The 13241-nt window shown below is 38.5% G+C and overlaps 1 protein-coding gene across 33 annotated transcripts in view; it reads left to right on the plus strand.

The window, feature by feature from the left end:
* Positions 1-9985, plus strand: part of RIMS2 (regulating synaptic membrane exocytosis 2) — a 448070-nt gene extending 438085 nt beyond the window's left edge. For all 33 annotated transcript variants that reach the window (XM_084510626.1, XM_084510614.1, XM_084510622.1 and 30 more), the window contains 5 exons: positions 5403-5544; positions 6737-6849; positions 7550-7651; positions 8241-8380; positions 8849-9985. In XM_084510626.1, the coding sequence (XP_084366752.1) occupies positions 5403-5544; positions 6737-6849; positions 7550-7651; positions 8241-8380; positions 8849-9067 (716 nt within the window). In that variant the 3' untranslated portion in view covers positions 9068-9985. The remainder of the gene's footprint in view (positions 1-5402; positions 5545-6736; positions 6850-7549; positions 7652-8240; positions 8381-8848) is intronic.
* Positions 9986-13241: the final 3256 nt, after the last annotated feature.

The following is a 13241-nucleotide window of genomic DNA, read 5'->3' on the forward strand; positions in this document are numbered from 1 at the left end:
CTGATCATTTCATTCACATCTGTCTTTCTTTCACTTTTTCTTAGGTGCTGTCTTAATTAACCTTAATCTTAACTAACCATGCTTCCAGTGTGGCCAGAGGAAAGGAAGAGGAGGAAATAAAAAGGCACGGGTCAAGAGTGAAAAAGTATTTCTTGACTGAAAATGAAAAGCTAATGAGGGCTCCCAAGAAATTTGAAAACCTCTTCTGACCAGAGGCTGTGAGGCTCTGTTTTAGAGGAAGGTGTGTGGGCACCTCAAAATGTAGTGGAGCACAATGAAATTGTTAAAGAGGAAATGTAGTTCCTTTGCTGCCTGTGATGTGGACAGTCAGTGTGGCTTCTCCACCCCAAAGTCCTTCCATTCTCAGTCTTTGTTGGCCGTCTGGAAGGGAACACCATGTGTCTTTGGGGCAGTTCCTTCCTTCCTGTAGGACAGGATAGGATTTTTCAGAGGATTTTGTAGGCATGGTGTAGACTGAGGCTCTGTTAGTCTAGGCTCTGTCAAACTTTTCCTGCCTGGCTGTCCCCATACTGAAATGCATCCATACTGAAGGCAGCACTGCTTTTGGGTTCCTCTGGCAGGCCATTCCCATCCCAGTCTGAATTTCATAGTGTTCTGTATTGAGATATACGTGAAAGGAAGAACCAGTACAAATATCTTCCCTTCTTCCCTACAAGTACAAAGGGAAGGTCAGTGGTTATAGCTGCTCCTGCCCTGCAGAGGCTCTTTGGGCTTCAGAAGTGCTTGCATTATGCCCTGGGGAGAAACTCCATCAGAAGGGCGGTAACAGGACACTTCATGAGCTGGTGGTGAGCAATGTCTTGAGAGCAGGTAAGATGGGCTCAAAGTTTCTTAAATTGAGGTGGTGGTGGAATCTGGGTTTCCCAGATCTTGCTTAAATAAGGAGATCCTAACCCATACTGGCAGCTTGAGGTCTATGGGTGATGCAAGCAAAGAAACTGCTGAGCTGTGTTTCCCTGCAGTGCTTAAACAAGAGCTAAATGCCAAAAACAGGGCTGTGCCAGATCTATAACTGTGTGTCAGCAAGGGGATTTGAGACCTACCCTGTCCACTTCTCTTAGGTAGGCTCAGGTGTTCTTAGACTCTCTGATAATTTTATCTAACCTGTTCTTCATGTGCCCAGAGCAGGTCTCCAGATACTTAGAGAGTTTTGCTCTTGGAAAATAGTCACTTCATGCTCTTTGTGGATCTAACTCCTGAGTTCAGATGAAAAAAATGAATCAGTTTTTACTCAACCATTTTTGTTTGGTGGGAAGTGGCACTTCAAGCGCTCAAGTGTGTTTCTGAAGCCACAGCTGCTTTGTACTCCATGAGAGTCCAACCGAGAGCTCACATACCACATGGGGACCAGCATAACCAGCTGGCCTCTGCCTGCACCAGCAGTGTCCTCTCCTGGGGCTCTCCTAGCAGACACTTGCCGACAGCAAGCTGAGACCTTGTGCATTCCCCCAGCAGAGGCAGTTATCATCTGGCTGGATCCCAGATCACAGAAGCTAATCTGTTGTGCTCACTGCAGTCTTCAGCTTGCCCTCATCTGGTATGGAAGATCACATCAGGAGTGCTGCACCCTTCATTTCCAAGCGATTTGCACTCCTTGTTATGGGAGCAAATAAATCCACAAGTAATTTAGAAAATACGGCCTGTAGAGTCTATTTGCAGTAACCATATTAGTTAAATTACCAACGTGATTAACTGTAAGAATGAATGTGCTTTCATAAATGCCAGAGCAATTATTTCTGGTAATTTATTCCACTCCATTCAATATAGCCATAAGAATCTGAACTAGTGTTTTTCAGATAATGCATTCCATATTTTTGCTGGCGACTTAAGAGAAATTTCTTCTTTCTAGGGCAATTAGATTATGCTAATTTGGAGAACATTCTCAATGTTCTTTATTAGAGTTCAGTAAATTATGAGGAAATTTATTTTCAGAGTAGGTGGTCAGCAGCATACTTAACAACAAAATACGCTACTAATCCTCTCATTTCCTCATCCTTTCATTGGGAGAAGTTAAAAACTGTGTGAAGTGAGTGTATATGTGTAAGTACTTGATGATTACGAATCCAGATTGCCACCTTTACACTGGCACCAGTTCCGTGTTTACTTTTGTGTAAGGCAGATGCACCCTCAAGTTACTGATCTAGCTAGAGAGCAGCATCATTTCATTTGGGATCTTTAAAATGTATGATTTCAGAACTGGTTTTATGAAATGATCGGTCTTAGAAGAAGAACAACTTCTAAAAGTGTTGTTGGTTGGTTACTTTTGGGCTAGATCTGGTAAAGAGGGCAGACACACAAGTAGTTGAATCAACACAGCTGAGGGTATTCTAATTTCTAGGTAAGGATGAGGGGAAACAGTTTGAATTTACTGGAGCAGTAAGACCTTCAGCCAGGTCTTCCACCAGCTACAGCTTGTAAGTGTGCTACCGAAGACTTTCTTTGAGCTGAGAATGCTTCACATTTTTATTACTGCTTGCAACCTTTTAAGTATTTTAATGCTGAACTTATGAAACATGAACTATGAATCATATAAATACCATTTTTGCATCTAAATTGCTTGAGAAACTCTGTGATTTGGTTTGTTATGTTTTTCCAGGGACCAAAGTAGTGGTAGTATTGTGAAATCACGTTTAAGCATTTCTCATGTCTATTATTACATATTAGTTTAGCCAAGCTTAATCTGAAAGAATACTCATCTCTAAACGGCAGCTCTGGAGTGATGTCTGTGAGCTGAGGCTTTTTCTGAGCTTCTGTTTCAAAATGCCATTTTGCTGTTAAAATCTTCAGTTCTTATTTCAAGAAGCATCAACATCATGATTAGCATCGTGCTAACATCAGCCTTACTGCCGAAAGGTCAGATCTTCCTCTTTTGAGGCCATCAGAGAGCTGTGCCATTTTCTGCTGAAAACTTGAAAATTGTTATTCACATTGGCTCTTTTGGACCCTCCTTAAATTCAGCGTTAGGGTCCAAATAATTCCTGTTTATCACCTGCATTTATACTTAATGTTCAGCTTTCATTCCCTAACAAAGTTGCATCTTCTCAGCTGTTGGCTTGTCTTCCTGCGAACCAGAGCACTTATTTCAATTAATGTGAATGTGGGAAAGGAACACTGGTGCAAAGGGATGCAAAGAACAGCTGGTGAAACACGTGTCTCTATGAAGACTTGAATGGCAATTACACTAGTTGTGCCTTAATTTCTCAGTAAATTGATATGCAACAGATGTGTTGATTTTTTTTCTATGAATGTTTTGGTATTGCAAAGGCAGATACAAAATTTAAATTATAATTCAGAGAAAAAATCTGCCTTGCTAATTAATAAAAGTTACTGTAATACTCTTTCATGTATCATATAGTCAAACTCATATTTATCCCAACCCCAAAAATCTTTGAAATATGGTACAAAAACTTGAAGAATCATGCAAGATGGAGTCGTTCTGTTAAATTTGTATAATTCATGTTTACAAGAATGAAATGAAAATTACCACCATTTAACAAGAATGAATACTAAGTAATCAAAAGAGCTCTTAACATCGGAAGGGTGACATCCTGTAACAATACTTTGGTGAATGGAGCGTGGAGCTTCGGGAGCCGCGTACCTTTCAGATTCAGCTGTAACACTGTGTACCTTCTCTACAAGACAATGGCACATTTTTTCCAGGCAGTTTTGCAGTAATGTTTCTTTGATCTGAATGATTGGATTTTAGACCAATGTTGGACCAATGTTGGAAGTCAGCTGCCAGCTTTCATTAGTTTAATATAAAAAATAGAAGAGCAGACAGTTGGAACAATACAACCCAATTGTTGACTTCTGCCCTTCATTTTCCATATGTCATGTTAGCCTTGTATTTTATTTTATATATGAATTTATTGCTCCAGATAATAATGGGTATTTTCAGAACTAGCTTTGACAGAGTAAAAAAATGATTTCTTTCTGTGTAGGTACCAAATTAATGGATGGTACCTAAGGGGCAAGGTGAAAATCTACAGCAAAATTGTTTTTCTTACTTTTATTTATATTGTACTGATTAAAAGTTGTGGTATTAAGGAATGTATAGAAGTCATGTGACTTCTAACATGACTACAAGGCGTGAATGAACCATTCATGATGCTGATATGCATCATGTCTCACGACAGCTAAATGCTACTGAAAAGTTATTAAACATTTTTTGATGGGGCCAGTGGGTTTTCAAGGTATTTGAGGTATCTGTTTCCCACTTCTCGAAAATCCCCATGTTCTTTACCTGACATGTATCCCTCCTTGCTGTTCTGCCCTCTGGTGTGGGATGAGCCAGAGGAGCTGAAAGGACAGCAGTCTACAAAAGACTGCAGAAGAGGACAAGGTCCTAGATGTTCCAGGATCTTGGATATTTCTGCCCACTCAGTGCATCAAGTGGATTAAAAAATCTGGTATCATTTGGTGTCATGTATATTTAGAGTTATTACTCTGTAATCAGTATATCACACATTATTGTGAGGGGGTTTTATCCATTGAATAGGTAAATGAAATTGGAATACTGCATTCCCTGCACTATTGCAGGGAATAATTAAAATCAGAAATGATGTGGAGTGACTGTCTTATTCATGAAAGAAAAACTGAGGCTTTATGCAGTTCTTGATTTTTGTTTTCTGGAATTTTAATACATTTTCCGTCTGAGGTCTTGATCAAAATTCTGACACTAAACTAATACTATATTCAGTTCTTTTATTTTTTTTTTCTCCTTTACTAAGTTTTGAGTACTTTTCCCTTATCCAGTACCCAGCTATCTCTCACTTTGCTGTTTTTACAACTAAAATTAAGCTATGCAAATGGATACAAAAAATGTTACTCTTGGAGATGGAAATAAAGTTTCATATTGTGCATAAGGGTCACTATGGTATTTTTTAGGGGATGGGAAGGGTCCTTGATTTGTTGTTTACTGTCCTCACTAATGGATGTCTGTAGCTTGATGTCTGCAAGCAGATAATGACCAAATGTTCTTAAATCCAATAATTCAGCTGGATTAAAACATTCCTGAGACACTGCAGGTTTTGACATAATGGCAGCACTCTAATTGAATCCCTAGGAGGGATGTGTTCATCCATAGGAAACGTATTTTAAGCAGACTAGATTACGGCTGGTGTAAATCTGGTTACCTCCACAGGCAGACTTGTGTATTGTGTCTGAATAGCTGGTAGTGACAGGACTAAGGTATCTCAACAGGTATTTATGATGAGTGTTCTGTCTGCTTGCTTATTAATAAAATACTGATATTTTTTAATGGAAGACTCGGTACAGGTCAGTGATTTCTGGCTTCTACTGCTGCTGCGGCGTGGAGCGGTGCCCTGCAGGACCAGCTAGGGTGGCACGGTGCGATGGAGACCTCTGTTTTGTCTCCACAGAGGCAGGGGGTAAGAAGCTGCGGAGCACCGTCCAGAGGAGCACTGAGACGGGGCTGGCCGTGGAGATGAGGAACTGGATGACCCGTCAGGCCAGCCGCGAGTCGACGGATGGGAGCATGAACAGCTACAGCTCCGAGGGAAAGTAAGCAGCAGTTACTATCGTGGTCACCTGTCGTTTCTGCACAAAACTGATGGTTAGACAAAAGTGAGGTGAATGCTGTAGGTCATGTTCAGTCAAAATCCCTTCCACAAGCTAGTGTTATTGATACACTGCTCAAAGACCAAGCCTAATTTTTCTCCTGTAGCCAAAAAAAAAGTCTCTCTCCAACTCCATCTGTGTGGAAGTATGAGACTGTCATGTATTTTAATGTCCCATATGCTTTTCATAAAAGTTATGGACCTCTGAGTGGTATGTCCGAGGCACTGGCCAGACAAGTCTTATTGTGGATACATTGTTTTAGTGGTATTTCCAGCATTGGACAATATACCTTTACTGGATGATACATCTCAAAAGTCCTGGTCAATGTGCTGTATGCACTTGAGATGGACGTTTATTTATGGTTGGTCATTACAAATCTCACTAGTTTTTTCGACCTTTTCTTTTAATTGATCATCTAGAAGACTACTGTTTTTCTCAAGCAGTTATTGACCAGATTGTTTTTCTTAGTAATTGTTGACCTTTATTTGGTCGCATAGAATTTATGGCAAGAATCTGAATTTTGAGGTACTTTGGTCATTTTCCATGATGAATTTCATTTCCATTATTGAATATATGTCATTCCCCAAGACATAATATATGACATATATAATGAATGATAATTTTAAAAGGTGCTTTTAATAATAGTGACCAGTGTTCCGTCTAATATATTTATTTCACTGGATACTTTTGACATTCAGCCATTGAGTTGATGTTGACTGAGAAGCATAAGAAATTTTACCTTCATGTAACTAAAGTACTGGTAAGGGCATGTATTAATACCTTATTGAACTGATCTCCTATTAATACTACAGTAATTAAGAGGCCTTTGATATATTGGGAAAAGAGAGCATGACGCAATAATAACACTGTGGAAGTTAGAATCAGTGAGGATTAGCACTTCCTTCACCTGCTCAAGTGATTATATGCTGGAGGCTGAATTACTACATGTTGAACACCAGGAAGTTTTGACAATTACAGTAATTATTTTGTTGTCTTGTCAGTGTAAATAAGTTCCTTGTAAGCAGTATTACCAGAATTATAACTGATAAAGGCAAAACATCTAGAAAACAAAGCAAAAGGCAAGATCAAGAGTATTTACTGATTTTACTTATTTATTTCCAACATTCTTTTTCAGTTTGATTTTCCCTGGTGTGAGGTTGGCTGCAGATAGCCAGTTCAGTGATTTTCTGGATGGTCTTGGTCCTGCCCAGCTCGTAGGGCGACAGACTTTGGCAACACCATCAATGGGTAAGCATTTTTGCCCTATAGATATAAAATAAACTACTGGGTCTGGTAATTAGAACACAGAAATTATCTAGGTTCCAGTTCTTTAAATAAGGATTTCCCATGAGGTTTTGAACAAGTCAGTTAGGACCAGCACTATAACCTGAGCCCTAGCTGAAAATAATTTTGGATACTCATTAGGATATTCAAAAGTAAAAAGGTGGTTTGAAAAATTCAGTCTTTAATCTGTTCTTCTTCAGTTTTCCATCTTTGAAATGTGGCTGAGACCTATTTTTTCTCTGAAGTACTTGGCTAGTATTGAATAAAAATGGGAATTTAGGTGCAAAGTATTTATTATTGTTCTTACAGACTTTTTACATGCAGAAGTATTTTTTCATACCTTTTCTTAAACTAGAGGCAGGGTGAAGAGATTCCAAGCAATTTCATAGAGCAGCTTTGTACTAATTCCCTTGCTGCCTTTATTTCTCTGAAATTCTTGAGACAGATATATAGAATTTAATTAGAAGTAATAGAGGCACAGGAAAAGGGAGATGAGGAGTTATTAAAGTTTTTTTTTTATTGTTTACTAATATAAATAGTAGTGAAGAGAATAGGTATTAAGTTATCTAAAAGTGTTCACATCTGGATCATACTTATTGGTAGGTTGCAGAAGATACAAGTCATTGAATATTCATCCTATTTTTTGTGTGTGTGTGTTCTCTAGGAGATATCCAGGTGGGAATGATGGACAAAAAAGGACAATTGGAAGTAGAAATTATCCGAGCCCGTGGCCTTGTTGTAAAACCAGGTTCAAAGACACTGCCAGGTAAGGTAGAAAAGTCTTAGCAATGTGAACTTTGAGGGAAGTGAAGAGGGAATCAACAAGAGGTGTGGAATAGGTATCTACTCTGCAAAGTAGACTAGTAGATAACTTAGTCCTTTTTTTATAATCTGATGTCCTATAACACTCTGTGGAAAGGACGATATATTAATACTTCTAGCAAGCTCTTCTGCCAAAATAGAAATTGTGTCAGAGTCGTTTCTTCACTAATTTTCACCTAGTAGATTATTTTAAATTACTAACAATTTGGAGCATTGATCCAGATCTCACCAAACTCAATGCAAGTCATTCATTTACTTAACAAGCCTATTTTGCATACTGTACAGTAAAGTGATGCTATAGATAGGAATACCTGATTTTTCAAGGTCAAAATCTGGATATTATTTTTTCTTTTTTTGGGGGGGGGGGGGTAAAGAAAACGCATGGATGTTTCGCATGTTAATAAATGTTAATACTGCTTGTGGAGACTTATTATATATGTTATGTATCTGGTAAAAGGCAGATTTTAGCATATGGTGATAGAACATTGCATCTTTTATGCAAAAATTTAGATTTATTTTTCTTCCCTTCTCAGCACCATATGTAAAGGTGTATCTATTAGAAAATGGAGTCTGCATAGCCAAAAAGAAAACAAAGGTAGCAAGAAAAACGCTGGAACCGCTTTATCAGCAACTTCTATCATTTGAAGAAAGTCCCCAAGGAAAAGTTTTACAGGTAATTTGCATCAATACTCTTCTGAATCTGAGAATGCCACCTATTCAGTTCCCACTGAATGATTTTCAAAAATCTTTCATGCGTAATTTGGCAAGTTCTACCGTTTCAAAGACTTGTTGATTACCAAAATAGCACAGTAACACACCTATTGATGACTACCAAGTAGAAAGTGCTAGACAAAAGTCAGTTGTAGATTATTTTGTCTGTACTACAATGTGCTCCTTATCTCACTCAGCTTTCTTAGTATAATAGATAACTGCTCAGTTACTGCCCTGCTCATTAGTGCCTCTGCATTGTGGTAATATAAGCTGAACTATATCAGTAATATACACTGAACTATATCAGCAGTGGAATATTTAATTCTTTACTACACAGAATTAAGTGGAGGCATCTGAAGAATCAGACTGAAGCTCTTGTTATTGTTGCTGATTTTTTTTTTCTATTTTCTTGTGTTTCCTTTGCTAACAGATAATTGTTTGGGGAGACTATGGACGTATGGATCACAAATCCTTTATGGGAGTGGCACAGATACTTTTAGACGAACTGGACCTGTCCAACATGGTGATTGGGTGGTTCAAACTCTTCCCTCCTTCTTCCCTAGTAGACCCAACTTTAGCTCCTCTCACCAGAAGAGCTTCCCAATCATCTCTTGAAAGTTCAACAGGACCTTCGTATGCTCGCTCATAGCGTCTGTGAAACTGTTGTCATAGCAACCAGCGTTACAAAAAAAATAAAATTACAGGTCGCAAACCCTGGTAACACTGCATGCTTAATGTTGTGTCTTCTGAGCCTGTTTCTAGGGCTACAACGCGATCCTGTGTTCTCAAGGAAGTTGCACACATTGTGCCCTACAGAAGGCCCTCAGGTGAAGGACTGAAGTCATGAAGAACTGATAGGTTTGGAGTTCAGGGACACTCAGTTTTGGTCCAATCTGAAGCCATGGACTAAACTAAAAGAATCAATCTGTTTCATGCAACAAAAGTCCTTTTCAATGGCATATCTATTTTGTTGCTCCTGTTTCTTTATTTATCTGCCCTCCCTCCCTAAAGCTTGGTTATGCCACAGAAATGGAGTTAACCTCCCATGAAGCCATGTTACAAGTCAGTGGATTTGCAGACATTGGAAGAAAAGAAGAATGCAAGGATGCTGGAAAAGTCAACTGTCATTTGAAACAGTTACTTGAGATCTGAAAACTCTTCATACTGGAAAGGTTCAAGACTTCAAGTGGTGGGCTTCATACCTCCAGCTATAGATACAGTGAAACCCCAGATGTGATGGACTCTCTGAAAAATAAATTCTGTGGATATACTGTACTGTATGAAATTAAAGAAACTTTTTTGCATGGACACAGATTTAGCTGAACACTTAAATTATTTTCTTGGGGCTGCAACTTGCAAAAAAAAAACAAAAAACAAAAGAATAAATCAGCCATTTTCAACAGTTTATATTATTTTTAAAAATAAATTTCACTAGTGCATGGTTTTAAAGGGAAGAGAATGCAACAGGGTGATACAAAGACACACCACGTTTATCATTCTTTAAACCAGTCATGGTCTGTATTTTTGCAGACGTATATTAAAAATAAAAAAAATAATTTCTAGCAAATATTTAAAATTCTGTTTATGTGACAAGAAATAAGTGTAATATATTAAATTTATTTAAATGTAAAAGGTACAAGCCTTGTAAAGTTCAACATAATGTGCAAATTGTACACATCTTTTACCTCCTCCTTTCTCTATCTCTCCTCCCAGTCTCTCTTCTTCCTTTTGCTCTTTTTCCCCTCCACCTCCCAGGATGATCATCATAATCTAAAATGGCTACCTTTTGACTTATTACTCTCTTATGCCCCACATTTGGTTCAGGATTGCAGATTGTTCTGCATTTCTGAATTATTTGAGAAAAATATTGTTTAAGAACTTTTTTTCAAGCATGTTGAAAAGGATTTTGCAACATGGCTTGGGAGTACATTAATGTAATTCAGCATGTATTTGATAAAAACAAAAACGATATTTGAACTTTTTGCAATTTATTGTACAGTGCATGGTAACTTATTTTCATTTTTTTCTCACCTTCAAATTGAATTCTACAGCAAAATACTGGAATCATGTGGCCATTGCAAGATGTCTTCAGTAAATTTGTTTTCAGCACCAGCATCATTCATTCAAAGGTTGAACTATCATTTCTTGAAGGTTTTGGAAAGAGGAAAAATGAAGTAAATGGTTGATTTTTAGGAGGTAAATTTAAACAGTTTTATTTGCACTAAACCAAATTGCTACATTCTTGAGATTATAAAAGCAACAAAGATTACTAATTCTTACAGTTCTGCTGTAAAGTTCAATTTTCGTAAACTACATTTGTGTTGGCAAAGACATAATTAGGTAATATCAGTCTGAAAAATGTCAATCTTCAGTTCATAATGTAGCCTTAAAGCTTATTGCTACCACTCCGGCAGTTATTTGACACCATTACCAGAACCCTCACTGCAGTCAACAGATCTTCAAAAACCTGGTTTTTGTAGCAAACAGTAACTACCGTTGGGTGGTGCTGCAAGTTCAAGCTTCTCATTAAATTACATTATTTAAAGGGAATGTAACTGGCTAACATTTAATAAGAAAATGTCCCTTTTTTTCTGGGTCTTTGTATGCCTTTATTACCTACTTAAGGTTTAATATTGAAACCTTGCAATAATTTTTGAAATACACATTACATATACCTTTCAGGCCACACAGAATTATTCTGATTTTATTTGAAAATCTATTAATGTTTCCCATTATTAAATTGTACATGCCTCATTAGAGGGCAAAAGTAATAATAGTATCACTTAAAATGCCTTTTACTTTGTGCAATATCATATAAATCAAGATTGTGTCTTGTCTTCAGAGTTTATATAATGGATTATTAAGTTAATGGACAGACTGGTAAAATTATATTTATTGAAATAATTTAGACACCTGTCTACCAGCAGCAAATAAATATTACCAACATGCAGTCTACAATATTCCCTAGGATTAAAGAAAAATTACATAACCATTTTCCTGATACTGTGAGACGTGCTCACACATTGCTGTATGCATTGTCCTATATAAATTATTTCAAGTTTTAAAATCAAGGACATGACGCATGGAAGGTTTGTACATACTTGTCATTATGCAGTATTTATTTAAAAAAAAAAAATTAATGTATTTTTTTTAATTTTCACACGTCTGCAACTCTACTTATGGTTTAGTCATGTAAATAGCACTATTCCAGTGATCACTGCTGTCTTGTACATACTATGTTTTAAAAAGTTAAAAGGAATACAGTTGGGGAAAAAAAAAAAAAAAAAAAAAGGCAGATTAGGCCTGTAATGAACACCGACTAATGTAAATCAAACTCATTCTGGTGATGGTATTTAACACTTTAAATAAAACATTTTCTTTACAGAGCTTGTCTGCAGTGCTTTGTTTCTTTTCTCACTGTTATGACCGTAAGCTGTCCGAAGCTGCGAGGCTGGGCTCAGGCTTTGGTGTCACCAGGATGTGAAAGGTGCTGGGGCTGTACAAAGCACACGTGGCCATGCAACTCGGGTAAATGACAAAAAATAAAAATAAAAAAAAAAAAGAAGAAGAAGAAGAAAAAAAAAGCCCAATTTCAGGGCTGGCCACACTCCAAGTGGCTGGCAGGAAGGCTCTGCTTGGCCTCCCCAAAGCAATGCCGGCGGTGGTCCCTGGCATGGGGACCTTTCATTGTTCCTGCCACTGCTTCATTTACTGGGAAAGCTGTAGCTTTAGATTTTTAGTTATTGGACTGTAATATTAAACAGATTGGACTATGAAAAAGACAAGTTAGTAAGCCTCTACTGTCCAGATACCACCTAACATTAGCCTTTTTTTTTGAGCAGGGCACAAATGAGGCCAGGCACTGGTAGTTCAGGCGTAAGCAGCAGGGAGCAGGCTGTAGGCCAACACCTCTACAGCCACATGAGGCAGCTCCAGGGAGTTCAGTGGGAGGGGAGCAGGGGCAGTGCTTCCCAAAACCAGAACTGGCTGTAGCCTGGCCAGGGGCAGGGGTGGAGATGGCGAAGGTGGGCATGGAAGCTTTTCTCTCTGCCTGGCTCTTCAGAGGGAGTGTTGGCACAGGTAGTGGTTGCTGGGGCTTGGCAAGACTCAAGCACTGCTGCTGAATTAGGCACCTATGCCTTGGAAAGTGACAGGCTGAGAATGTCTGCAATATTATCATTTTTCCAAACAGTCCTTCACTTATGGGTGGCCAGGCCCAAAGAACTGTAGTGAATGGAGTTAAATCCAGTTGCAGGCTGGTCACAAGTGGTGGCCCCCAGGGCTCAGTATAGGGGCCAGTTCTCTTCAATATCTTTTTAATGATCTGGACAAGGGGATTGAGTGCACCAGCAGTAAGGTTGCAGATGACACCAAGTTGGGCAGGAGTGTTGATCTGCTCAATGGCAGGAGGGCTCTACAGAGGGATCTGAATAATCTGACGCTAACTGTATGAGGATCAACAAGGCTTAGGACAAAGCATTAGCTTTCATTGCTTCTTCACAAAGTTAGGTGACTGGCAGGGTGGGAGGGCAGGAGGTCTGGAGTGGTTCGTGTCTATTTTCTTTATTTTTCTTATCTCGGTGTAAGGCTCACCTCAGCATCAGTCATCTAAGCAGCAAAAAGCAGACACAGATCTATAGGAATCTTTCAAGTGTGATTACCCTCTCTGTCCCCTCTTTGGTAAACATTTACAGTGAGCCTTAATCCAGAGCAAAAATTTAAGGGAGAAAGAAGACACGCATGGCACACATTCTCCTAGGTAAGAATGGCCCACATTTAGGACAGATTCATGGAAGCTGGTTTTAGCCGGCAAAAAAATAAAG

This window comes from Aythya ferina, assembly GCF_964211825.1.
Source record: "Aythya ferina genome assembly, chromosome: 2".
NCBI classification, from domain to species: domain Eukaryota; kingdom Metazoa; phylum Chordata; class Aves; order Anseriformes; family Anatidae; genus Aythya; species Aythya ferina.